The 27895-nt window shown below is 39.5% G+C and overlaps 1 protein-coding gene across 3 annotated transcripts; it reads left to right on the top strand.

Annotated features, from left to right (window-relative positions):
- Window positions 818-27171, top strand: DYNC1I2 (dynein cytoplasmic 1 intermediate chain 2). Of its 3 annotated transcripts, none has more exons than XM_021400029.1 (17): window positions 818-956; window positions 2404-2521; window positions 3998-4112; window positions 6760-6850; window positions 10097-10156; window positions 11394-11509; window positions 18187-18276; window positions 18517-18679; window positions 18772-18871; window positions 19409-19534; window positions 20476-20622; window positions 20897-21010; window positions 21337-21470; window positions 22520-22664; window positions 23506-23646; window positions 24650-24775; window positions 25453-27171. In XM_021400029.1, the coding sequence occupies exons 2-17, from the start codon at window positions 2414-2416 to the stop codon at window positions 25564-25566; spliced, it is 1890 nt and encodes a 629-aa protein (XP_021255704.1). In that variant the 5' UTR covers window positions 818-956; window positions 2404-2413; the 3' UTR covers window positions 25567-27171. The 3 variants fall into 3 exon arrangements, with proteins under 3 accessions (XP_021255704.1, XP_021255706.1, XP_021255705.1); XM_021400030.1 differs by lacking the exon at window positions 818-956 and adding an exon at window positions 998-1133; XM_021400031.1 differs by lacking the exon at window positions 10097-10156.

Genomic DNA, 27895 nt, shown 5'->3' with positions numbered 1-27895 from the left:
AAGCGCCAACCAACCCGTTCAGTTCATGACTCAAGAGCTTGAACGCAAACGCAGTCAGCAGGAATTCAGAGCACATCCTCAACAGACGTAAGCGCTCGTAACCCAGTGATTTAAAATAAGCTCTTGGTATTTGCAATAGCAGAGAATTTAACCATCTCTGGAGATGATTGTCATTGCCTCTGACAACCGCCACTCACAGATTGCCGTGAGCACACACTCGAGGCACATGAGCTGCCCGCATTACTTTTGCTTTTGTGAACAGTTTTGGAAGATCAGCGCTCTGAGGCATCAAGCACTTTCTGGAGATGTTAGCTACCAGCATCACCGGCCTTGGGAAAAAGTACTAGAAAACCTGGATATATGTTTCCAAAGGGGACGAGCGGCAATATTATTTTGTTAACTTAGGACCACTGGGGAACAGCAACGTCACTTCACGATCAGCTGGTACTTGAGCAAAGCAAACCGTATCACCTCATACCTGCCTGTCACGCTCCACGAGGCGTCCCGCCTCTGCTCGCTCACCTCAGGGCGGCGCGCTGCCACAGGCGTGAGGGCGCAGCTCCGTCAGGCGACGTCGCGAGGCGCCGTAACGGCCACCGCCACACGGCCGCCCCCGCGCGCTGCCCACTACACGGCCGCCCTGGTGCACCAGCGCGGGATGCGCATGCGCGCGCTCTCCTCACGGCTCCTCAGGACTGCAGCTCCCGTCGCGCACCCCGCCCGCGCTCACGCCGTTGGGCGCCGAGGGCGAGACCCGCCCGTCGCGGCGCGCTGCATGCTGGGCGTCGTTGTTCTCGGAGTCGCGTCGCCAGCGCTGGGCTGAAGGGGCGCGGCGTTGAGGCTTCTGAAAGCGCCCCCCGCCCTCTCGCGTCGCTTCGCGCCCTTTCCTGAGTGAATTCCTCCGATCGCTTCCCCGTCGCGTTGTGTAGAAGCCTCCGTGTCCTTCCGCAGCAGCTGTAAGTCCCCGCGCACCGCGGCGCCCTGGCAGCCGGTTTGAGCCTCCGCGCCCGCCGTAGGCCGCCGTCTGTCAGCTGCCGCCGCCTTTGTGCAGCGGGCGGAAGCGGAGCGGGCGCTGGGCCGAGCTGAGGGCGGTGGAGCGGAGCGGAGCGGAGCGGAGCGGGTCCCGTGGGCAGGTGCGCGGGGTCCCGCGGCGGCGGCGGGGCTGTGGCCGCTGCGCCACCCGGCTCGGCCCGGCCCGGCCGTGAGGGGCGCGGCCGCGGGTGGGGCCTGGGAGCGGAGCGCGGCCTCGGGGACAGCGCTGGGAGGGGGCCGCCGTGCGGGGACAGCGCGGCCCGACCGGTGCCTCTCTGCAGGGCCGGCGGTGTGTTATTATATGTGTGTTAACGCTTAAATGTTGGCACAGAACGTAGATGAAAAGATCGACATGTGTACTGGGGCTAATGCGGGAGGCTTGCATCATTTTCTTCCCTTAGACGTGCTATGCAAACGCTTGTGGGTATTTTTGTTTTGCACACGTGAATGCTTGCCTTGGTGCCGCGGTTACCCGGCTGCGTATAACAGCCTCGGTCGGTCTCTCAGCCGTGTCAGAGCCTCTGCTGTGCTTTGGTTACTGGCGTGGATTTGCTGAGCAGGGAAATGAGGCTGCTGTTGGCCCTGCCCTCTCATTCGGCTTTTCCTGCCTGTCTTCTGAATCGTCACCTACTGAAGGGGTTTTGGTTTTGTCTGCTTTTGTTTATGCTTGGCTTTCCCATCTGTGCTTAATCAAATTACTTATGTAACAAGTCTTTGGTAGAATTTCTGTCATTAAAAGCTCCACTCATTTCTTAGCAGCCTACACAGGATCTATAAATGAGAAATAAAAAGATCAGCATTACACATATTGCACAGGCTGTTTTTGGCCACCCCTCCAGTACCTATTTTGCCTTGCTGTTTGCACTAATCCTACTAAATCTTTCATTAGGTTGGTGTTTTGGCTGCTGCAAGCACATCTAGCAGGATACACCGCTTTCACCCTGCTAGGTTATAAAATGCCAGTACTTAAGGGGATGCGGTGAAAAGTAAAAGACTTCTTCCCGTTTGCTGTGTGTAAATACCATAGCTGGCTCTGGGGCTGTGCAGCTGTACAGAATTCTGTGCAACATCATATAACCCTGTCTTCAGAGCTTCCTGCGTCATTCAAAGTAGTGCCTCACAAAAGCTTCAGAAATACATTAAGAAAAGGTGCTGTCACCTTGTCATCCTTCTGTCTGTTTAAACCAATCTTTTTAGCAGTGAGAATCTGCTAAGTGTGAAAATAGGAATGTAACTTCAATTATGATTTTAGGACTTTTCACTGTTTTGTCTTTAGCCTCTTAGCATAGTTATGTTAATGATAGCAATTTTCCTATAAGTGAGCAATCTTAACCAAACAAAATCTCTTGGAATGATTTCTGTGTTGATCAGTGTTTCAGTCATGTCTGACAAAAGTGAACTGAAGGCGGAGTTGGAGCGCAAGAAGCAGCGATTGGCTCAGATCAGAGAGGAGAAGAAAAGAAAGGAGGAAGAAAGAAAGAAAAAAGAAGTAAGAAACTGTTTTCTCTTTGAAACTTGACTATTTGCTTATGTAACTTGCCTCAAGTATATGTAACCTGCCTAAAATGAGCAGGTTCACTTAGTCATTTGCTACGTATTATTTAGGGAACGTCTATTTAGTGGTCCATGCAAGTATAGTGCTTTCATTTTCTGAGATGAACAAAAACCTAGCGATTTTTAGAATTCTCCATATGGTAAGGTAGACTTTGAAAACATTTGAATTTTTAGAAATAAGAGCTGTAGTCTTGTGTGTGTGGGACGTCATTAATGAAATTGCTGTGAGGAGTAGCTGAAGAATTATTACTCAGAAGCTCTACTTAATGATTTGTGATGGTGTGTTTTAGAGAACTCTGTTCTGAAATGCAGTTTCAGAGATGTCTGGATGAACTGACTGTCAGTATTGTTACCATACAAACAACACGCTATGTTCTACGGCTCTTTGACTCGTATTTAGCCTGATTTTCAAGTCAGAGCGACACTTGGGACAGGAATGCTACTTGTTTGTTGTGCTCGATTTGTTAACTGCTTCCTGCATTTCTTTCTGTTAAAGTATGTGACAATCTGTGATGCATTACTGAATTTCTCCTGAGAGGGGCTTATACGTCATAAACAGAATGTTTGCTGGAATGCTTTGGTGTGCTGTGTCACCTCTTCATGACGTCCTCTCTTTTAGTTATGATCTTGAAGACGTTCTCAATTAGCGTATGACTGAAGCCTGGGCATCTGCCAGCAAAATGATTCAGGGAAATCCTACACTTGTGCTCTGATGATGGTGTAATTCTGTATTGCCTGTGCTTGCAATTCCACCTGTGATACAGTAGCTTATCAGCTGGGTCCTTGCTCTTAAGTTTGGAAAAGGCTTTTTTCGAAGATAAACGGTAGATCAAAGGTACAATGTACAGTCACGGGAGGAATCTTCCATCATGCTGTAGGATTATTGCAACTGGCTGTGGGTTTTGCTGCTTCTATTGAAGTCTGGTATTTCTATACTTAATTTATGTTTAGAAAAATATTTGCTTGCCAGTGACTGAGTTGTGGACGTCTTAACCTAGGAATTAAGTTTCTGTAGTTGTTTGAGCACTTAAATGAAATTGGGAAAACATGGGGAGTTCAGCATCTTTTACTGAAGAGCTCACGTTATTTCTAAATTACACGTGAGTAAGGGTATCATTTTTATGCCTTTTTTGTGTGTGTGAAATCTAGCAGATAATAAAACAACTTGAACAAAACTAAAAAAGAAACTTTTTAAAAAAATGACATAAAGACAGTACTAAAGCTGCAAAACCTCAAGATTCCTCCTGTTTTCTGCTTTATCTACAGAAGGAGCCATCGGAATTACTAGTGAGATGTCTAATGTGATAGATTTCGGTAGCACAGGAAGCATAATGGTTAGATCTCCGAAATAAAATGAAGCTGTTCTTAATGCTTTTTAAATGCCATAACGCAATTACTGAATTATTTCTAGACTGATCAGAAGAAGGATGTTCTTCCTGTACAAGAAGAATCTGACCTTGAAAAGAAGAGAAGAGAGGCTGAAGCATTACTTCAGAGCATGGGCTTGACACCAGAGTCTCCTGTCGGTAGGAACATTAGTAGTATTTTATGAGATAAATGTTTTATCGTTGTTGTTAGTGTTTGTGGCAATTATATATTGTTTCAGTACATATCACTAGTAATATTTGTAAAAGATATGTTTTCAACTTAGTAGATTATTTGGAGTGTTTTGGTTAAAATTTTATATATTATATATATTATATGATTATAATGTATTATAATTATTCTGCTTTTCTATTCTCCTTGCACATTATTTTTCTGTTTTTTGTTTGTTTCCCTTTCCATAATGCTTGATCTTTTATTCTGATGTTTTCTTGTGGCGTTGCCTCGTTTTCTTGCTGTGCCCTTTACTTCCTAATTTTTCCTTGTCTTAAATACCTGAGTGACTTTGATAGAGTAATAGCAACACTAAGCGTAAAATTTAACTGTCAAGGATGATGATTACATCTTCATAATTGTTTTTGGACAGTCCTCATGCAGTATAAAAACATGGCAAACAGCATTAAAGTTGCTCCCACAGCCACATCCAGACATTAACATTAATGTGTGTTGTGTATGATTCTGCTGGACTCCTACTTAACTGCACCCTTGTATGCATGTAGATACTTAGAGAGTGTAGTCTCATCCCTTTCAAGATATCTGAATCAAGCTGCAATGCCTGCTGGGTACCTGTGAGTCCTGCCTGAGGCACGAGCTGGATGCGGGCAGGGCACTGGCACAGCATGGCAGCACACTGGTGATGCACCTGAACTGAAGCTAACTCCCATCTGACCAGCTTGGTGTGCAATTAGTGTGAGCTCCTGCTGACACTAGGTGGATAATTGGAAATTAAATTCCTTCATAGAAAATTGTTTTAAAAACTCGTAATGCAGTTACAGTCCTGGTAACTGCCAACAAGAGGCAGCTTCTTTATAGGAAAAGGGGCCTTAGTGTATGATAGAGATCAAAAGCATGCTTACCCTTTATATAAGAAACCACGTATTTGTGAATGAAAAATAATTGAAGTTGGCATGCTCTATTCGGATAGGTGGACTTTTACTTGGTCTTTTCTTAAGCTTGTTCCACAAGAGGGCACTGTTGCATCAAACGAAACTACTGAATTTTTTTGGCCATGCTTACCCCCCGAGATAGAGCAGTATAGACAATTTTAAATGATAAGATGCTAATTTCACCTGTTCAGTTAAAAGAGAGTGACATTAAAATGCCATCATTTCCAGTAATGCACAGAAATTTTGGCATGTACAGGCCTACGGACACTTCTTTTAATATAAACTATTCAGTAGAAGGTGATGGTGAGTTGCGAAACATGAAAACTTCATACACATGCATATACACTTGTGTATAAAATGTATATGTATTTGTGAAGTATAACTATATGATTTTTAGATGTATATGAAAGTTCCCTTGTAGGAGTGCAATTTTAACTAATGGAATAACAGTCAAAGTGCTGACTGTTGTTTTTCAAATTCAGGATGGAATTTCTGTCATCCAGAACCATGTCTCTGTTTTGGGATAGGGTGGAAGCACTTTTCAGAATTCCCAATACAGCTGTGATTTCAGGAAATTCTCCTGAAATGTTGCGGACGTAAATTCAGAATTCTCCCTCGGTACTCACCCTGATGTGATGGATACCAAATAATAGCTGTAATTTGTCTTCACTTGGTTGGAGTTTCTTCTTTAGTGTTAAGGAGTGAATCTGTGCAATGAGTGTTTTACGTTACTGAAAAGCGAAGCATGAAAGACATTTCAGTGCACATCCTGATTCTTAAGCATAAATTTAAAGAAACAGTGGAACTTTCTAATGAACCTTAAAAAAAAAATCACTTTCTAAAAAGAAATATTGAAAGATGTTTTGAGGTAGCTTCGTGTTGCTTAAAATGCATGATTGCATGATAATGATTTGTTGCTGTGTATCCGTCCCAAAAAAAAATGTTGCTTCTTAAAATGCAATTGCAATCTTCATCTAAGTGATGGAAACAAACTGACTTTTATCAGCAAGTTCCAGCGTATCAGTACCAGGCTGCTTGTCATGTGAAAAGAAAGGAAGCATGAAGAGTTCCCCCCTAAAACACACCACTAACAGACGCCACGTCAAATCAACTTACATTGATTTGGTTACAGCTAAAGCAAAGATACCAAACTAAGTATCAATCGAAGCAAAAATATCCTCCATGACAAAGCCACCTTTTTTGGTCCACACTTCTGTGATTATATGATTTGAAACAAAGTTACTAGCTAAATACCTTCAGTTTTCTGAAAAATTAGACATTAATATCAAAACTATGTTAACAAGTGTCCTTCTTTTATGTGTAAGCAACATTTGATTGATTTGATTTGATGGAAATTACCCTTTGAAAACGTATGCTACCTTTTGTTAAAAGTTTAGATTTTAAAAATGTATTTTCCTTTCTTTTTTTTTAATGTCTTTCCCTCCATGTCTTCTCGTATGCACCAGATGCATAAATACCAAACAATTGCATGAAATCCAGCATGAAATGTTAACATTGTCTTTTCCCCTCTCTTTCTGCTATTCATTTTCATCCATGTATTTTTTTTTTGTTTGCCATCACTTTTTTTTTTCCAATACTTCACGTTGAATTAATTTGAAAACATCCTAAGCTGTGCAACCTCTGCGAGTAGTAACAGCGGATACCTGTCTGTTTCACTATTTAGTCCCTCCTCCTACCTCTCCGTCTTCCAAATCCGTGAGTACGCCAAGCGAGGCTGGGAGCCAGGACTCTGGTGATGGCGCCGTTGGATCTAGGTATGTCACCTTGCTTTTTCTTTTGCTTAGAGCTTACATTCAGAACTATTAAACTTAAGAAATCGAGGTTCATTATTTGAATATGACTCTACTGTAATATCGAATCTGTGGACAGTGGTTACCTTACAGAAGTGCTTTACTTTGAAATTGGAAATGCAACTACACGTAATGAATTTTAGATTTAAAAAACTCGAAGATTAAGTTAACAACTTGCAACTTTAAAGCTTTAAACTTTAAAGAGTCTGAATGTCTTGTGGTAATGTTCTTGTAAGCATGAATATCTCAGGCAGCAGAACAACTAAGGAGTCAAACTGCTGAGCTCTTCCCAGTTTTCTAATGAAATATGCCTATGGATATGGGCTGTCTCCTTCCCTCCATTCTACTTGATCAAATAAAATAAACTGTCTGCAAATTTTGCCTTGTTTCTGTTTTTGGTTGTCTTTTTTTTTAATACTCAGAACTGTATTTCTCAAGTTCTTTCACCCGATAGCCATCCTCAGAACTTGACTGTACCATTCATAAGCTCTGTCGTTTGGCCAAAGCATAGCATTAGTACTATTAGCATTAGAAGTTTTTTCCTTCAGTTGCAGTACTTTTCCTATCCCTTTGAGCAATATTCCGTGCGTAACAGTTTGAGAAGTTCTGCGTTGTCAAATGTTTCTGTTAAACTGCAAATTCAGAGTGGAGATTTATGGGTGAAAAGGTGGGAAATGGTACTTGCAGAGGGTGTTTTTCCTGTTTCTCAGGCCCAGTCCATGAACAAGAGCAGTGTTTGCCTATTAATATTGATATCTTACATTGTTTTTACACAATCATTACTCATGTACTTTAATTTCCTGAATATACATTGTAGATGAAGTTTAGTTAAAGCACAGCTACCTCAAATTACTTTTGTGCTCATACGAGCCTTTGCTTTGGAGAAGGACTGAATACTTAAACCACTCAGAAACATCTTTTAAAAAGGCTGTAGTAAATCCTTGTATACACGTGGGTTGCGTGTCCGTAACGATACTTGACCTTAGCCTGGAAATAGTCAAGACTTTGAGTTGAATAAAGGTCTACAAGTTGCTTAATTCTAAGTAGGAACCAGTAAGTCAGTACAGGCATAGAGGGATACGTCAGGCAGTAGATATGAACCTCAGCTTTTTTTAAATGCTCAGGTGCAGATTTGTGCATTGCTTATTCGTAGTGCAATTGGAAATCACTTGTCATGTAACTGAAGAATCAGTGTTGTTCCTTAACTGAGCAACAAGCAAGTTCTAAATTACATGAAATCTGTTATTACTGGTTATCAGATTGTCATTTTATGTTTAAATTCACTGTCTAGGGAAAAAAAATGGTTTGATATATAAATTCACTTAAGGTGTAACAAACTTCTGGAAAACAAAAGAAACAACATTTTATATCATTGTGTTACATGGGAAATAGGTTCGTTGTGTCTCTGAATGTTACTTTTTTTTTAAATAATATTTCTGAGGAAAAAATAACAAGTACTGTAGTACTTGGGGTTTTTTTTAACTATTTAAAAGGCGATTGAGGCAGGTTATCCCTGATATCATTGAAGAGCTATTGCAAGTGTTTTTTGTTTTTGTTTTATACATTTATAAAATACAATTCTATCTTAGAAAGAAAAAAGCTTTGAAAAGCAGGAGGATAACCTCAGTAAGAGCTAAGTCTTAAGTAGGTGACTTGGAGCCTGCTAAATTTATAGCTCTTTCCCTAAGCTATTCTCAAGTGGAATAGAAAAAGTTGGCCAAGTATTTGTGGTGATGCAGCCCTGGAATCTGTAGATCAGGCCTCCTTTGCAGAAGCAACATGAAGATTGAGGTGGTGGCAGTTTGCTTTTGCTCTGTTTTCTTTTTTGTATCCATGGCAAGATTGAATCTGTGCAAACCATCTCCAGCCTGAAGTCTCGGGCACCAAAATAAAGTCCAAGCTTAAGTCTATTTCATCAAGAAAAATAGTAGGCGCATAAAGAATGAGCACACTCAAAATAATTAATTTTGCATGCAAAACATACGTCAAGGTTATAGAGATTCAGATACTAAGCTATGGCAATGGATGTAATATAAGTTATGTAGAATGATTTGGTAAATACGAGGACGGTGGATTTGTAAGTATTATTTTTAGTTTAACTAATTGTTCTTCTAATATATACTTTCTACAAGAACAAGGTAATAAACGGAGCGCTCACAATTTTGAGTGTCCATTATATTGCTTATAAATGTTGGCAATCATCCTTTTGGATTTCTGCACTTGCTACCATGCATGGGATGGGAATGGAAACTTACGTTTCACTGACTTGCCGTAGTAAAATAACACGTTCTTTATGTTTTTGATTTGCTATAAAACGTGATTTTCTAAAAAACATAGCATCTGAAAGCTTCAGAAATCCATGCATATTTGTCTGTTAATCTCTTTACATTCTTGTTCTTAAACTCTGCCTAAGCTTGAGAGCAGGAGGTAGACTAAATGAAAAGATGAAGGGGAAGGGAAGATCTAGTTCCCACTTCATATTTCTTCTGATATGGAAGCGACTTGAAGTGGATCTATTCTGTTCGTTATTGAGTAGGACTTTGTAATGTGTTACTAACATTAAGTCTGCTATTTCCACGACATTCAGATATCTTCAGTGCAGTTGGCTCTAACGCAGATGACACTTAGAAGCCCAAGGCAGTGCTTAACCCGTAATTACTGCAGTGTCACAGCTTGGAAACTCTAGCAGTTCTCTTTCCCAGTGGAAATGTGTTTTTGCCCCTCTACCAAAAGGCTTGTGTGTTGACTCATTTCCTTTACCAATATGACCGTTTCCTCTGCATATTTCTTGCTCTGGGCAAGATAGCATTATATTAACAAATCTGCCGTCATCTTATGACATGGACAGATCCAAACAGATTTAGAAAGGAAGTTCTTAGTGGTTCTCGTCAGTATTTAAAATATCTTTATTAGCCTGTCATAAAAGCTATGTTTGCAGATCTTTAACTTTCAGTCTTTAAAAGAATTTAATTCTCATCTAATAGCTCTGGGGTCTGTGTTTGCTTTTTAACTTTTGTATTGACTGCATGTATCATTGCACTGAATATTTGCTGAATTTCTCTTAACTGATGTTACATTGCTTTGTTTCTTGTGAACAATGAAATAGCTATAAGCTTACTGTAACTCTAGGATTTCATGGTGTGTATTTGCTTCACTAATCTCTGGCCTTTTTTGCTAATGCTGCATGATTTGTTCAACCTGTGGTATCAGGACGCTGCATTGGGATACTGATCCATCAGTTCTTCAGCTCCACTCTGATTCCGATCTGGGGTATTGCATAGATTTCTTATATTCCCTCTTTCATGTACTTAGAAATAATGAGCATAAGAGCTTACTTTTTCTTTTTTAAGACTTTGAATTACTGTTAGGAGACTGTTCTGTGAGTTAGAGAAGTTTAGTGTCCTTAGATGTACTGCAGTTGGCTCGAAATGGAAAATTTTGGTCTTATTTAATGTAAATAACATACGTATTTCTAATAATAGAGCTTACTTGCTGATGTTTTTCTTTGAGCCTTCCTTTGGCAAGATGTAAACTTTACAGTAATGTCTTTAAAATGCTTAGAATAACTATGTATTTAAAAATAGAGTAACTCCCATCTTTTCTTATGGCATGCGTAAATGACAAATACGTTTATAAAAGCTGTAACTCATTACAATCACTCAAACCATTTTCGTGCTCTGAGTTGTGATTCTGCCCACCAAATGCTTTTCCTTATTTTTTCCCACTTCTATCTTAGAAAATAAGAAATTTTGCTTCATATAGGTACTTTAAAAAAAAACTGGCTTATTACTACTGTACATATGATAATTAGTTTGTATAGAATGTTACAAAGACTAAATTAATATTTTGTTAGTTTTGGAAATACATTTTGCATTGTAATTTGATCCTGGCTGTTTCCCTGTTTATGACGTGTTTCATAGGCTGAAGGCAGAATACTCAGAGCTTTCCAGTGTCGTACACTGGAGTACTGCATTGTGTATAAATCACTTGTCAATGTGTGAGCTTCAGGCCTGCAGGTCTGAGTTCTAAATAGCATCTTAGAGGTAAATAAAAAAGGGTGGCAAAGTTAAATAAGCTAGGAAATGCTTTTTTAATTCAGAGTAATTAAGCTGATTTAAGTTTTGAAGTCCTAAAACCATTTCCTTACAAATACAGCTTATGCGGGCAGATCTGTCCACGGAAAATATGGGTATTTCACGTATGTAGCAGTACTGTACGTAGCTGCAAAGAGCAGAGCTTTCAAGTGATATCATTTGATCCAGATACCTGTATATATTTGGACAACTTTCCTTTTGTCTTCTATGTGGATGTAGGCAATTTTAAAAAATAGTGATAATAAAGTATTGATTGTAATCTTGTGACTTTTTCAGGGATAAGTTTCCACTGGTCTTTAGTTTCACAAAGCTATGCTGTGATTTGATGACTTGAGTATTACTGTAGACAGAATACGAAGCAATTCACGAAGTTAACTATTTTTTTTCTTGTTGTTTCTATTAATTTTATGTAGACGTGGACCTGTTAAACTTGGAATGGCCAAAATCACCCAAGTTGACTTTCCTCCTCGGGAAATTGTTACATATACAAAGGAGACACAAACACCTGTTATGACTCAGCCAAAGGAAGGTGAATGTTAACTTAGTACAACCAACTGATTTGGTTTTCTTTTCTTTTATTTTAGTGATGGTGATTGGCTGAATTAGAGCCAACAGTTTTGATCTCAAAGCTTAATGTGGTAGGATGACCGTTGATTTGTGATATAATTTGTATAAGTTCTACTGTGAAACACTTATAGATTTGCCTTAAAGTGTTATTGACGTTCTACATCTTGTTTAATTGTAACATTACTCTTACTGATAATATGTGACAATTTATTGCATTCAGTTGCTTAAGTAGCTGTCAACCAATAAATGAAAGTGGGATATATTTTGGATTGCAAGCTCCCCCACAACTTTCTTGGAGGCTTTGTAGCCTTACAACAAACTGAGTGAGCCAGAATGACAGCAGTTATGTTTTTTCTCTAACTGCATATCTATAAAGCGGAGAGAAGCTCTCTTCATTATTATATCTTGAGACTTTATAATGCTGTTAGAGCCATGCTTTTGTACAAAGGGTGATGGAAATGTTTTCATTAGATACGCTTTGCAGTCCTGTTAGGTTTAGGTCCTTTTGTGCTGTAGGGTATATTATGCTGACACTGATGCTGCAAAATAGCGATCCTGTTTGTTCCATTTCTTAATTTTCCAGGATGCTTGCTCCATAGAAGGAAAAGTTTAGCTGAATTTCTGTTTAGTTATATATTCGTTTTTGCTGCAGTGTATGTAGTAGCTGTCCACTGCAAACTTAGGAAGCTTTTTCCTCTTCAAGACCTCGCAGACTGGAGCATGCAGTAGCCTATTTCTCACGTACAAGAAAGTTACTGGAACGTATATTAATAGCAAAGTACTGCTCCTGCACTCAACTTTAGCACTGCTTCTCTGTGTCTCAGGTGATTACACACTTCAATTTGTGACCTGAATTGAGAAACATTCAAGTTAAAACTAATCTGGTGGGACAGGTAGGAAGTAGCAGAAAACTAACTTATAACTAGAAGAGTTGATAATTGCTGTGGAAACTTTTGTGGCATAGCAAATGAAGTGACTTACACAGGGAGGGCTTTGAAGGTCAACTTTAAGTTGTGGACATGTAGATGCCCTTTTTGGGTTCACTGTAACAAAGCTAAATTCAAGCAGTGAGTATTTAACCTGAATGGTTCTGGTTTTAAAACGCAGAGGTCACTCATCTCAGAAACTGACAGAAGGGAACACTTTCAGTTATTCCAAAATCTAAACCAGGAAAGTTCAGTGTGCTTCTAGTTAGAGAAGAGAGGTCGACTAAGACAATTGTGCTTCTGTGTAGCACAGACATGCTGTACCATCCTAGGCAGTATTAAATACGGAGTAATTCTTCCCACTGTCTTCTCAGCTGCAACCAGTTTGAGCCAGTGATCCTCTCCACTTGACGTGAAAGTATGACAAGATTGCATGTAGCCCTTGGTGGTGGAGCTAGAATGTGACCTCAGTGCTAGTGGTACTGTTGCCTCTTTATGCAAGGAGTTTAAGTAGTAATATGTTGCCTTATTGTGACCTTAAAGTCTTTGAGAAACTGCTTGTCTGGGGAAGACGGGTCTTGTTTTCTATATCCTTGTAAAAGAATAAAATCAAGACTTCTCCTAGAAACCAATTTCAGTTTATGATTAGAGATTTAGTTTTCTTTAGAGTAGGAAGTTTTCTGCTACAGGATCTGAGTCACCTATACTGTACCGTGCAGAATATTTGATTTCCCCAAGTTGAAGTTAATAAGCGTGTTTCATAGTTCCTGTAGGAGGATGTCCTAGTCCAAAGTAGACTTAGAAGGTAAATCTACAGTATTTGTTTTACAGATTTCTCATACAAAGACTGGAACCCACAGCTGCTTTTTCCTCTGGTTTCAATTTATACAAGTCTGTCACTAATGACATAGAAGAAGAAAAGCACAGAAATAGTGTTGGGATAGAGATCTTAGTGCTCAAAACCTCTTGTTTTGTTGAAAATCTAAACATGTCTTACTTCAGTATTTCAATTTTTTCACGTCTTTGTTCTTTTTTGCCAGATTTTTCAATAGCCTTAGTATTCTAATCCTACTATAGCAGCTGCATTTATCACGCGAAAGAAATAAAATGTAATACGAAATGGTTCGTTGTTCCAAGGAATGCAGCAGAGACAATGCAGTTATTTTTTTTTTCCCCCCTCCTGATGCGCTGTTTCTGCTTTTTGTTTTTGTCATTCTGCGGCGCAGTAATGATGACCTGTTTTTTTGGATTAGGGACCAGATACATTTACTGTGGATTGTTAAGTGTTGTGCCATACTCGGTGCTATTCTCCCTTATTTCATAACTAATAAGCCTTAACATCTAGGTCTCTACAGCATTACTACCACTTTGGTAATTTTTGTCACCATCACAACATGAACATACTGCTGTGCTTTACTTCTTGAGGAATTTGAGAATTTCATTTAAGAATGAAGATTCTAAGTACTTCTGTCCTTTTAATTCTCATTTAAGCAGACTGATAATAATTTGAGGGTATAACATTGGCCTCTTGGATGCTTGTTACAGTGAATGTAGCTTTTTTTGTGTTCTAACATTCTAAGAAGAAACAATAGCCTTATGTGTTCACGTATTGCCCTGCGTAGGTCTTAAATGTACAGTGAAATATAGGTGGGAAAACTTGATATGAAGATATACTCTGCTTAACAAAAGCCACCCATTTCACAGATGATTTAACTTTGATTAACCTACTCTGCAGCAACAGATTACTCAGGCAACTGGAACTTCACTCTATAGTGTTATCTCTGGGTGCAGCCTAATACACAGTACCGCTTTACTTTCCATCTTGCCAAAATACGTCATTATTTTGATGTAAACTCAGTCAAAATCCTGTGGTTCATTAAACCTGCTTTTAGCATTCGTTGACAAGAAGTTTGTCGCTGTGGAAGCGGCAGCCTTTGAAGCAGTCTTTCCTGCTCACTTGATAATGTAAGATTCCCAGCTTCACGTCAGAAAAAACATGGACTTAATCACTTGGCGTGTTATAATGGATGTTCATCAATATGTTGATGTGACAGAGTCCTGTTGCCAGTGTTCAGAGCCCTGTGACTTCCTGTTTTTATAAAATGAGGAACTGTATGTGGTAGCTGACAGCTGAAGAGCCAGTAGGAACAGTCAGTAGAAAATAATGAGGACAAAGTTAGCCAGTGCCTTTAAGATTTCCATATCTATACACTTGACATTAAACACAGTATACCCATGTTTTGTGTGAATCTTTGAATTACTAGACATGCAGCTTTTTCAGGAATTGTATGCCTGATCTTCCAGTGTTTACTGGGTAATGTATTGCTGTTTTGCCAATTCCCTGCAAACACCAGCACCTGAACTGTGTAATAAATTCAAGGTATGTGAGAGAAAAGGGAATTACAACAAAAACTTCTCAGCTCTTTTACTGTACAACATCGTAGTGCCTTTTTGAACGGTAAGCGCTTGTGAGCAAGCATCCTAGTATTGGGTAATGAGATTGTCAACGGTTTACGGGCGTTCGGCCCAGTTCCGTGACGAAGGGGACGGGGGAATCCATGGGTCCACGCCCCGGGAAAAGGGAAAAGGGGAAAAGGGTAAGGAGATGGCCCTGAGAGCAAAGAACAGCAGCAACAATCTGAGGAGAAAACAAACTAATTTACTAAATAAGATATTGGAATGCAAAACAACACACTATAATACAATATAATTACAATTTAAGCTGATAAATCCAATACAGAGAGAGAGAATGTCCCAAAATCAAGGTAGGCCTTACTCTACTACCGACGATAAGACGGCTGGAGAGCGAGGTGCTGCCAAGACGAGAGACGGCGGAAAAAGGGACCAGGTCTCATGATTCGCAAGTTTTTATACTGCGAGCTTTTATCTTTTCCCTCCGGCTGGAAATGGTAACAGAGGAGCAAAGTACCGTGGGGACTGTAGTAGTCCTTCTTTTCTGAGAACTAGGTACATCCACTACATGATGTTATGATGTGGAATACCAATAACCGAAAATCATAAAACCATGACAGAGATCAAGAACTTCTTTTTTCCCCAAGATCCAGGAAATTTTGCAGGTGACTTATTTCTTTAAAGAGAAGGTTTTAAGGTTTATGTAGTTATGGATAAATCACTGTGAGATGACATGTTCCATTTCACATCTGATACTTTGAGAATATTAAAATAAGTGCTGTATCCTGCATTTCAGTGCAGTGATATCAGCCGGCTGTATGCAGTGCAAGTACTATGAAGGAATTTAGATCTCTGGATAATATATGCCATTTATGTTTCAAACATTTAAAGGCATGAGCAATCAACTATATGATCTTTTGAATAAAATATGTAGATTAGAAGGTCACTTAGCACTAAGGGGTTGACCGTCTGCATTTGAAAAGAATTTGACTCCTGTCGCTGAAAATGGTACTTAGAATCAGTGTAGTATGGCTAACGGGGGTTGGATTGAAATTTCTAATTTGGGACTTTCAAAGCTGGAATAACGCATCCAGGGTGACCCCAAACGAAATTCCTGAATTTAAGGCGTCACTTCAGTCTGCTGTGTTGATTGGCTGGGAGAGCGAGGGGGTGATTTTTATAAAAGCGACTATAATATGAATGTGTTGTCCTGTGTTTGTTGTTCCCAAGATAACGTCCGTTAACTTGTATTATGTTTTTCTAATTAATTAGTGTTCACGCCTGTAGTGACTTGACGTTAAGAATTACGTGCTTTGGAATTGCTGCAAGTTGTACAGTTTTCAGATTACTCGTCCGCTGTACATGCGAATCCATCTAAAAAGGAGCAGCGTCTTTCTGTTTCTCTGCGTGATTATTTTGCCCAAAAAAGCTTTCATTTTTTTTAAGTAGCACAAAAGCTGTAATTGGCATGCTTTGTAAGGAAGTGTCAATGTGCAAGAGAGTGGAGATCACTAAGAATTCTTTTACGCGTTCTTTCCCCTTTGCACCACCGCCTCCTCAGCAGGGTCACTGAGATCACTAGCTTTTCTTGAAATGGCCATTTTCACTGGCAGGTGCATTATACCCTGTATTTTCAGATTGTTTTTCCATTCTGAATGTTTGGCAGGTTGATTGCTCTGGCTGCATTGACGGAGAAAGGGCTGACAAATGCGGTTGGGCTGGCTGAAAAGACAGTGATTACTGTTTTCCTTTGTGGCTGATTGAGGCCCTTGAAAGGAAAGATTTTAACCTTCACCATTTGGTTCAAAAGTATGAGCATATATTGAAATCATTCATGCCATTTATCCTAGTTCTGTAAACTTGTCAGAACGTAAAAATCGCTCAATTTCAAGTAATGTAGGATTGGCATACGTCATTATCATTTTGATTAAGTTGGAGTTTGTATTATTGTGCACATTATACAGTGTCATTTAAAGCTTTCTTTCCTGCAGGTACAGTTATATTTTTATTGCCTATACTATGGAGTTAGAAAGATTTTCAGACCTCTTTAAACCTATCACTGTGTGTGGTTTGGCAGCTGGTATGGCCTACAAGCTGTATTTTGTTTGCGGGGTAAAGGCTTGTCTGTAGACCTCCTGGAGTGCTGGTAATTGCGCAGGCTTGCCATTGGGGAAAGACATGATTGGAAGCAGTCAGGCAGAAAAATGCTGTGCCATCCCATTGCCACCTCATAGCTGAGAGACAATCCTAGCAGTACCATCTGGTTGTTGCTATCTAGTCAGCTGGCTGGCTGCTGGGACCGTGGCTTGGCAGCTGGTTCCCATCCCTTGACCACGCTTTTTTTTTTTTGCTCCTCTTTTTTGTGTGTGTGCATGTGGATTTTTTTGTTGTTGTTTGGTAACTGAACGTGGGTCAGGGAGATGGCTGCAACAAACAAACCTAGTCCGTGCTGAGTACTGCCTTGTTACTTGTGGCGAGGCACGCGGTAGACTTCTGCTGCCGTTCCCTTACAGACAGGTGATGTAGCTGTTTAACTGATAAAAATAGTCTTTTCAGAAGCTTATGTGGGGAAAGTGGATGAAGAAAAGTCAGGAAGCCTCTATTCCACAACGCTAAGGAATTTAAACTTATTTTCTGGTTTACGGTATTCAAAGAATAAGATGCAGAAAATGCTGTAAACCCTGTCAGTGTTCCTGAACATGAACGTTTTATGTTATTCATTGCGATTAGGGAAAACACATTTTGCTACAAAGTTCTCATTGCTAAACATGGTACAAATGATGAGACTCACCTTTAGAATGACAGAAAAAATGGAATCTAGCTGTTATTGTCTTTACCAAATTTGCCTCTCAGAACAGCAACCTGAAAGCTAATGTAAGTCATCTTTGTGCCACGTAAAGACCCATTAGACTGATGGTTTCAGATCCCTAGGAAGCAGCTGTGCTGTAGACTTTAGATGTTTGATTTTTCTTTATTCTGTAGCATTAATGTGTCAGCGTGTTACACAGAACGTGCATCAACCACATGGTTCTGTGTGGAATCATAAATGCTTGTAAGAGAGATTTCCACTTTGGATTCTTTACAATTTTTTAATGTGCCTTTTTTCACTTTATACAGGTACGTAATTTAGTGCACCTAAAATCCAGCTGCAGGTAGCGTTGGAGATGATGTTATACGGGGATGTACACCTTATAAATAGAACCATTTTAAGCTAATATATACCATTTTTATATGTTGAGACCTACAGAATGATACTGTTCCTCTCTGAAAACACTGACGGTCTCCCTGTACTTTCTCTTAGATGAGGAAGAAGACGACGATGTGGTTGCACCAAAGCCGTTGGCTGAACCTGAGGAAGTAAAAACGTTCAAAAAGGAAGAGGAGGAGGAAGGTACAGTTCACCTCAGCATTTTGTGCTCTAAAGAAAAATATTCCATGCATTTTAACCTTTCCACTGAGTTGGAATTAAATTGAGTTAATGTTTTAATACTTAACAAAATATGAAGTACACGGATGTTAAGGAAAGAAAAAGGCCAGCATTGTGACGAATACTTTTGTTTGTGTGTTCTTTCCCTTTCTTGGAAGAATTTGTGAAAGTTTGTGTTATAGAAAGTGTGTAATCCTTTTCCAGCTGCCCCTCACGAACTTACGGAAGAGGAAAAGCAACAAATTTTGCATTCTGAGGAGTTTTTAAGTTTCTTTGACCACTCTACAAGGATTGTTGAAAGAGCCCTTTCTGAGCAAATCAATATTTTCTTTGACTACAGTGGAAGAGACTTAGAAGACAAAGAAGGGTAATGTAAACACTGAATGCTTTAGTGCGAATGTGCAATGTTTTCACTTTAAAAAGTGGTCAGAGATGAACGTCCCCTAATTGCCTTTACAGGGAGATTCAAGCAGGAGCAAAACTGTCCTTAAATAGGCAGTTTTTTGATGAACGTTGGTCAAAGCATCGTGTTGTCTGTTGTTTGGACTGGTCGTCTCAGGTAAAAAATACACTATACAGTCTTCCTTGTAAATTCTTTTAGTTCTGTCCACTTGAACCTTCTGAATGTATAATTGAAATAGGTTGTATTTCTGAATGTATTCCTTAGAACGGTTCTTAAATCCTCCATGGTTTGCAAATAGTAAACAGAATTTACACCTTATGTGAAAAGCAGTAAAATCTTTGTATTATAAAGAAAACGTCTTCGGCATATTTGGTTCTTCTTTATGCGCTACTTGGCAAAGTTAAGTGTTAGCTTCAGAAAACAGAGCTCACTTAATAGTAGTGGGTTTTACTTACACAAGTAGATTGTGACAAAAGAGCAAGAATTTAATGTGCACGTTAATAACGTTTTTCAAGCTGAATTTTTAACAACTGCAGTTTTAAGTGATGCTGTTTCTCACAGAAATTATATAAGGTGATTTTTGTTTCTCTTCTTTGATTCCTGTTTTGGCAGCACAGAACAAAGATTCTAGGATTGTCTGGACCATTAGCTAATCATCTTGCTTATTTTGCATCTTTCTCACTCATTTTTCAGTACCCAGAATTACTTGTTGCCTCTTACAACAACAACGAGGATGCACCTCATGAACCTGATGGAGTGGCCCTTGTGTGGAATATGAAGTACAAGAAAACTACCCCAGAGTATGTCTTTCACTGCCAGGTATGATTCTGTCTCGTGAGACTGAAGATTTTATGCTGATCAGCTTGGACATGTACCTTCCTTATGATTGTCAACGTAATTGTTTCACTGGGCTGGCGTTCACTTGAACCACATGTATTTGCAAACAGATGGTGATAGCTAAAGAACACAACTTAGAAACATTCTTCTGTTATAGAATTTCTGACATCATTCAGAATTCAGTCTTCTTTTAGAACTCACTTTAATTTACTTGAAAGCCCAAAAACCTTCTTGTGTAATGGTTGAACCACAAAGAAGGTTTGTACGTAAGGAGACTGAGCAGAGTTGTATACTGCTAGAGCTTAGTTTACTGAATAAAATGAAGATGGCCTGAGGAGATGGAGCAAGGATGAAAACTAGAAACACATGTTGCGAGTGAGAAAGGCGGATGGAGGTTTCTCAGTAAATGCAGAAAGAAAAAATCTTGCAAATTTCTTCCATTCTCGCAAGCCTGAAATAGCCACTTTACTTTCAAAATGTTGTATTTATGAAAAATTACATAGCTGAATCAAAATGTAATCCAGTGTTGTCAGATTACTGTCAAAGCCTGGATTGCAAAAGTAGCTTTATTATGTTCGAGACAGATTTGTACATTCATGAAAAAACAGCCACAGACTGTGGCAAAACATGAATATCTTGTGCGTTACTGGACCTTCTCTTGCTAACAGGCCGTGCTAGGAGCATACAAACGTCTACGTGTGGAGTGGGAAAAAGGAGGGCAACTTCAGTTTCTGAATGCGAGTTAAAACTAAGAGCTTATTGGCGTTCACAGAATGTTTTTGAATCCACATGTGGTAGAACAATGAAATAGTATACCAAATCAAAGAACTTACTGGTCCGGTTTTCTTTTAGTTTTAGACGTAGCATCAGCAAATGATAGGTTTTTGTGTGGTTTATTTTTGTTTTTTCTTTTTTCCTTTCAGTCAGCAGTAATGTCAGCTACATTTGCAAAATTTCATCCCAATTTGGTGGTTGGTGGCACATACTCGGGCCAAATCGTGCTATGGGATAATCGCAGCAATAAGAGAACTCCAGTGCAGAGAACTCCGCTTTCAGCTGCTGCTCACACGGTAGGGGGGTGAAACAACTACAAAGACTGTTTCTTGTTAAGATGCGTTTAACCTCCAGGAAACTCTGTCCGGTGCACTTGATTGATAATGCTTAAATGTTTGTGTCTATATTTTCCAATGCTATCACTGAAGAACGGGAGTATTCTCTGTACCATACTGTGATCAACCTTTTCTCTTTCATTAAATGACACTGGATATTTTATAGTATATTAACTGCACTAGAATTGGTTGGTATTGGTAATTCCTTTTTCTGACGCTATTTCAAAATTCTTAGCACCCAGTGTACTGTGTAAATGTTGTTGGGACCCAGAACGCTCATAACTTGATCAGCATCTCAACTGATGGGAAGATATGCTCTTGGAGCCTAGACATGCTTTCCCAGCCACAGGTAAGATAAGTTTGGGTACGTATAGTATCTATTCTAGATAAATACTTTCTAAGAACTTAATGAATCTAAGAAGAATTAAGAAACATTTTCACAATATGCAGTTGTAGTTAAGCTTGATAGATATTTGATAAAATGCCTGTTCTGCCCCGTGAAATGTTGTAAAAATTATGTTCAGCACTTGCACGAGAGAGGATTTTCTTATTCTTGCAGAATTCTACATAAGTAGAACGACAAAAGAAACCTACTATTGAGAAATCTAAATGATTTTGTAAACGTTAATGTCTCTTCTATATATTTTAAAGCAAGTTACTGGTGTTTTACTACAGGATAGCATGGAGCTGGTTCACAAACAGTCCAAGGCTGTGGCTGTTACTTGCATGTCCTTCCCTATTGGAGATGTCAACAACTTTGTTGTTGGAAGTGAAGAAGGCTCAGTCTATACCGCATGCCGTCACGGGAGGTGAATAAAAGCTTTTAATTATTCAAAGGAAATAAAAGTTGTGAAACGATGAGCCCCTATATGCTTTACACTGCTAAAATGTTTATGTACATGTAACATGTACATGTAAAATGTACGTGTTTAGTCTTAGTTTTTGACAGTCTTCAAAATAGCGGTGTTTGAATTCCAGTGCATGCTATTTTCCGAGAGCTTCATTAAAAGCAGGAGGAGTTTGATTGCAGAACTGGTCCAGCGCTCTCTGCCTTGGCTGGGAGTTGTTTGCAGTGATGGGGGCAGCGCAGGTCACTGAGGTTTTATTCATTTGAATTGTAGCAGAACATTCCAAACTTTGTATCAGTTCTGTAGATAATTGTACAGTAACATCACGCACAAATCTTAAATTGGCTAGCTTTTCTCCTGCTGTTCAATCTATTTTGAAATTGTCTGACTGTATCTTATCAATTGCTTTCTTAAATATAATTGAGTGTCCAGGTTTCATCTCAAATACACATCACCCTTGCTGCACAGCTTTTTGGTTCCAGAATAGCTGAAATTGTATCGCTTCTGTGTAACATTCTTCCCATCTCTCCCCCCTCCCTCTTTTTTCATCACTTCTGATAGGAGACTGTTAGGGATATATTGTTACTGGTTTATGTCTGAACCCTTATGTGCGTCCACAAGGTAACTTGCAGCTCCTCTTTTAAGTCAGTGGGAGTTTTATGCTCATTGTGGAGACTGGATTTAGTTCTTCGTGTGATTCAAAGTTTTAGCCACTGCTTGGAAACAATGCAGTTAAACATGAGTGGATTGGTACCTGCTGAATGAGTCTCTGCTCCCTGCAGTCTATTAGGCACTTAAGGAGAGCAGAAAAGAGATGTTGAAGTTAAAGTCAATATTCGAGCAAGGTCTTCAAGTGAGCCTGTTGAGATCAAGCCTTTGCAGTGGGCTAACATCCATTCAAAGCAGCAAAATCTTCTTGAGGTTATATTTAAAATGCATTTCAGTGCTATCTCTGTCTGCAGATGTATGGTTTCCAGAGAAATTAACTTTGGTTATATATTCTAAAACAGCAAAGCTGGAATCAGTGAGATGTTTGAAGGACACCAGGGACCAATCACAGGTATCCACTGCCATGCAGCAGTTGGACCTGTAGACTTCTCACATCTTTTTGTCACCTCTTCTTTTGACTGGACAGTAAAGCTTTGGACAACGAAGGTAACTATAATAGATAGTTCAGTGGTTTTCTTCATAGTCCTTGACACAAGGTGGTGCTATAATGTAAGCTGCTCAACTCAGGAAACTTAGGTAAAGTGAAGACAAATTGCATGAAGTTCTCTAGGTCCCTAGCAGTAGTCCAGTTGATTACTAGTGCTTGTTTTTTAGTTTACTTGCAAAGAGGAGACAACCGATGAACAAAACTAGTTAGCAACATAAAGATGGGTTTGCTTTCAGATCGTACATCGTTTGTGTACTTCTGATCATTCTGTTCATCTTTTTGCCCCTGTGATCAACAATGATTACAATGTCATCAAATACAAATATTGTTAAATTCAGTTACTTCATTTAATGCGTAAGACAAATGTTTTGCTACAATTTTGTGGAGGACTAGGAGACAGCACTAAGACTAATTTCAAACTGCACTTAGAGACTCGCAGTTGACAGACGTAGTATTCATATTGCTGGAATTACCTCTTCTGCTGTTGTGCTGATTCCCTGAGGAACATAATGCTGTCACTGAATTAGCATTTTCTTGATTTACAAAATGTTTAATGTGTTAAGTTTATAATCTCCCACAGTATTGGCTTGCTACTGATTTCTTTATAGCTTCCAAGATAAGACAGCGTGCATTGGAAAGCATGTCTTTGATAATGCTGCTCATCTGTGGCCACTTTCTGTAGAGGCTTTTTTTTTTCTTTAAAGTAAGTTAAAATGTGAATCACTTTAGTTATTGCTGATAACATTATTGATAAGCTTTATGTTTTGCCTTACTTGTTAGACTTAGAATTTGAATTGCAGCCTTGGGATATTGCATTATGTCTGTTTTTTTTTTTTTCAGAATAACAAACCTCTCTACTCATTTGAAGACAACTCGGATTATGTTTATGATGTTATGTGGTCTCCAACCCACCCTGCCCTGTTTGCCTGTGTGGATGGGATGGGCAGGCTTGACCTATGGAATCTCAACAATGACACTGAGGTGAGGCAATCAAGTTAGCAGTCACATATAGCTGGAAAATTGTTTGTGCGCTTGGAAAGAAGTGTCAAGAGTTCACCATAGTATTTTTGTTGTCGTTAAATATTCTGAATGTCCAGTAGTTTCTGCCTAATGAATATTATACTTTGATTGCAGGGTAGCAATTCAAATGACTGATCATAATGAGTGGCAGCGGTAATTAAATTGTTGTAACCATAACAATAACATAAAATATCTATTGGTTTAATACCAACCCATGTTGTGAAAGTGACTTTTTAGGTCTTCCTTAGTGTGGTCTTGGCAGCCTACAGCTCAGCAGTCTGAAGAAACCTGCCACCCACACACCACGGTTGTTCTTAGTGCCGTATTGCTATTGCCGTAGTAATAACTGCAGTGAAATTGTAAGTTGTTTCTAAACTTAGAGGATGGAGCATTTGGGTTTTCCGGTGTGAGCTGTGAACTTACCCATAGTATAAACCTTTTCCAAGACCAAACTTGTTAGATATAGGCAAGGAAAAATTCCGACATACTCTGCACTTAGAAATTTCACCTTCATAAAACTGCATACAGAAGAAAGAGGGCTTCTCTAAAAGCATACGCCAGTCCGTGGTTTTTAAATTGGAGTTACCCAGTTCCAACCTCTGCGCTGGGTTTGGCCTGCCAAAACAGCTGATTTCATCCCTGCCTGAGTCCATAGTATTGTCTGAAGTCCCAGGGCTCGCTCTTCCTTGCTCTCTCACAGTGCTACGAGGCACGTGCCTCCTGTGTCACGGCAGGAGTGCAGGTGTGCGTTTTGATAAAGTCAGGGGGCAGGAAGTGTGTTGTTTTGGTAATATCACTGGGTTAGCATATGGCCGCTGAGAGTCCTCCAAGACCTACAAACTCTGCCTAAACTGAAAAGTTCAGCATTTTGTTTTATACAACAGTGAGGGATGAAGTATTTTCTGAAATCTGCAACTTAGGAAGTCCTCGTACGTTTTTAATAGTGTGTTTCAAATGAATACAGGTGCCAACTGCAAGCATTACTGTAGAGGGCAATCCTGCTCTGAACCGTGTGAGATGGACGCACTCTGGGAGAGAGATCGCTGTCGGTGACTCAGAGGGACAAATAGTTATATACGATGTGGGAGAGGTACGTGCACCGTGTGTTGCGTAAAGTGCATTACGGAACAATCGAGTTTATTTGACTTGTATTTTGCAACTTGCTTTTAGCTTTCCTTCTCTGTGATTAGAGGGGAAAAAAACTAACATTTCCTTTAGGTGTCTATTTCACATATTCTAGCGTAACTTTTTAGCATGTCATCTGGCAGCTACACCGGTCAAAAACTAAATACCTAATGCTCAGGCTGGTGAAATAAGATGAAACCATCAACAGTTTTGTTGGTAGGGATTTTATGCTCTTTGTAACTGGCGCATGTAAACGTGAACAATTGCTTGAGGAGTGAGCAAAAAGTTTTGAATTGAAGCAGTGTTGACTTCATCGTGTAGAGAAGTGGTTGCTATCCCAAGTGTGCGTGTTGCAGTAGTACATGGTGTATCGACTGGGTGCGGACGTGGCACTACTCTTCCTCCCTGGAGACAGTCTCATGCAAGCTTGTCACGGTATCTTTGCATGCTTAAATGCATCACTCATTCTGCTGCTTTTATTAGTTAGAACTGTTGATGTTCAGACTACTTTAAAAGTTACACTAAGAAAGGTAAGCCATTCTGTCGGGACCTCTTCTGAACATTGTTTATGAATTCTGCCGTTCAAAATGAGCTCTGCTTGTATATGTTGGTGGGCTTAAATAATGTTGTCTTTGTCCACAGCAAATTGCAGTTCCTCGCAGTGACGAGTGGACTCGGTTTGGCCGAACACTGGCAGAAATAAATGCCAACAGAGCTGATGCAGAAGAGGAAGCTGCAACCCGCATCCCAGCATAGATCTCTGGAAATGGGCAGCGGCGGTAGACTTGCAAATGATTTGATGCAAATCTTAGAAGTATAAGCAAGTGTCAGTAATAGCTTAAGGGAGGAACACGTGGATTCAACCATGGACTTGGAAAATGTGTTACGATCACTGAAAATCAGATCTTGCATTGTTGACTTTTTATACGTAACTTACAAGCACATTCTTTGATTTGTGTAACTTTTAATACAGTTAACTTTGACTTCGCAAGGAACTTCTTTTGCTGAAACACTAACCTGGTGTAAATTTGCTGTTAAGCTTCTGAAATCTCCACTTTGTAAACGGTATATTTCTGAAAGTAGAAATTCTGTTTCTAAACGAGTTCTGTTTCTAAGCTAAACTTTCTATATTACACAGATTAGCCTTCGTGAGGTAGTGAGTTTCTGAAGGGTTCTTTAATTCAAACTGCCAATGGATATGCATGCATACGTTCCAAGTAAGTTTCCTTGCTTATATAGAGATAAGCTTCAGACTCTGGTAGTGAGTAATATAAGTCTGTAGTTACAATTCATTTGATAATTGGACCAGAATTGATGAAATGCATATTTAATAATAAGTTCTTTTGTTTTGAATTGGTGCATTAAAGGGTGAGACTGATTGATAAATAAATATTATATGAGCTGCCCTGACCCCCAGTCTGTCTCCCTTCAGCAGTTTCAGAGTAGAACGTTCCCAGGAGCTGCTGCTTTCAGCTTACTGCACGCGTCAGTTTTGCACTCCCAGCCTTCACTTCCTATCATGGCAGTTGGCTAAAACAGGGAAGACCACTCTTGCCAAATTTTTCCAAAGCATGATGAACTACATTTTGAATTAATTTCCATAGCATCACACTTGCTACTGATTTGCCATATGAAGATTGAAAAAAAATGTTCTTGCTGCTTTTTAACATTTCTTTTGAAACAAAAACCTCCCAACAGCTTGGAAATGGAATGTTGCAATTTCTGTTAAAGGCTGTATTTTTTGAGTACATCTCTCATAGGTTCTATTAGAAGGTTTCCCATCAAACCTCTTCCAACCCCCTCACCCCCTTTTTTTTTTGTTAGCTTCAGGTAAACAGTTGTTTGAGGATTCTTTTTTTTAGTAATTCTAATTAAGTATTCTGACTTGTACCAACTGAGCACTAAATCATTGATGCCTGTGACAGACTTAGTAAGAGTCAGAACTATTCAAGTTTAGTTTCTCTCATTCTTAATCTGCCACAAACTATGATTTTGTCAGCAGAGATGCTTTATATGCTCACAAGTGGGATACAGGCTTATATTCCAGCTTACTCAGAAACTTACTCTTGTTTGCACTGTTTTTCTTAGGTTTTGGAGTGTATCCTTTTGCTTCTCAGTTCCGTTACGAGCAGCTCATAGAGACACTGCCAGCAGTAGCAGCAGTTCTGTTTTAAGGGGGTTCCCTTTTTCCATGGGTTTGAAAGGGAAATAACTGTAGGCTTCCCCCAGTGTTGGCTTGTCAGAAGCCCACCTTCTATTTCCAGTACAGTCATGCTGTTCAGTTTGAAATTTGCCTTGTATCTTTTTTCAGTGTTACAGCAGCTGTTCAGTTGAGAAATAAATGAACTGTGTAAAGAACAAGCACATCATGTGGTGATTTCTACTCCTTAGGCACAATAATTCTTAATGAACAGAAGGTTCTCCTCCTGCCCTCCGTACTGTCACTTCTCATTTAATAATGTTTCCTTCAGACTTGAAACACATAGGTCGGATGGATTTAGTTTCAAATAATTTTAACCTTTTTGTAACTTGATATTTTTCTGTATTACTGCTTGTGTTCCTCCCTCAGAAAACTGTTAAATGCAGATAAAAGAAAGTTTTAAAACTCTCTTTGCAAAGTTGAGAGAGCAAGAGTGGTGCCAGTTACAGTAAATGACCGTCCTGGGAGCCACGCTGTCCAGCTTTAGAGCTGTGAGAGTTCTCACCCTGGAAAGCCTGCCAGGGCTGATCCAGGCAGCCAGCAAGCTGTGACTGAGATTAAATGCCAGTGGGTACCTCACGTCTGTATCTCTTTAGAAGAAAACAGAACAAAATATACAGATACAGGCCTCCTGGGAACACTCTTTCCTTTATCTACAGAACTACATGAATAGGTAATTTTTTTTAAACAGTTAAAAAAACAAAAGGCAGGAAACCACTTCAGAGGGTTGTGGACATGTTGCGGCATGGAGATCAAACACCTGATTCCAATGTATTGTAACCTCTAGCTCGCTAAATATTATTCAGCACTGAAAAGATGCCGTATCTTCATTACAAGCTAGAACGGAAGGCGAAAGTTTCCAAAGTCCAGCTTTTCAGAAGCTGC

This window comes from Numida meleagris, chromosome 5 (assembly GCF_002078875.1).
Source record: "Numida meleagris isolate 19003 breed g44 Domestic line chromosome 5, NumMel1.0, whole genome shotgun sequence".
Classification (NCBI taxonomy): Eukaryota; Metazoa; Chordata; class Aves; order Galliformes; family Numididae; genus Numida; species Numida meleagris.
This window is presented reverse-complemented; position numbering and strand designations above follow the sequence as displayed.

Excerpts from the sequence above, each read along its gene's own strand:
- DYNC1I2 (XM_021400029.1), top strand. The coding sequence starts at position 2,414 with ATGTCTGACAAAAGTGAACTGAAGGCGGAGTTGGAGCGCAAGAAGCAG. Across the intron at positions 20,623-20,896 it reads TTTCAGCTGCTGCTCACACG|CACCCAGTGTACTGTGTAAA; the intron begins GTAGGGGGGTGA and ends CAAAATTCTTAG. Across the intron at positions 21,471-22,519 it reads ACCGCATGCCGTCACGGGAG|CAAAGCTGGAATCAGTGAGA; the intron begins GTGAATAAAAGC and ends ATTCTAAAACAG.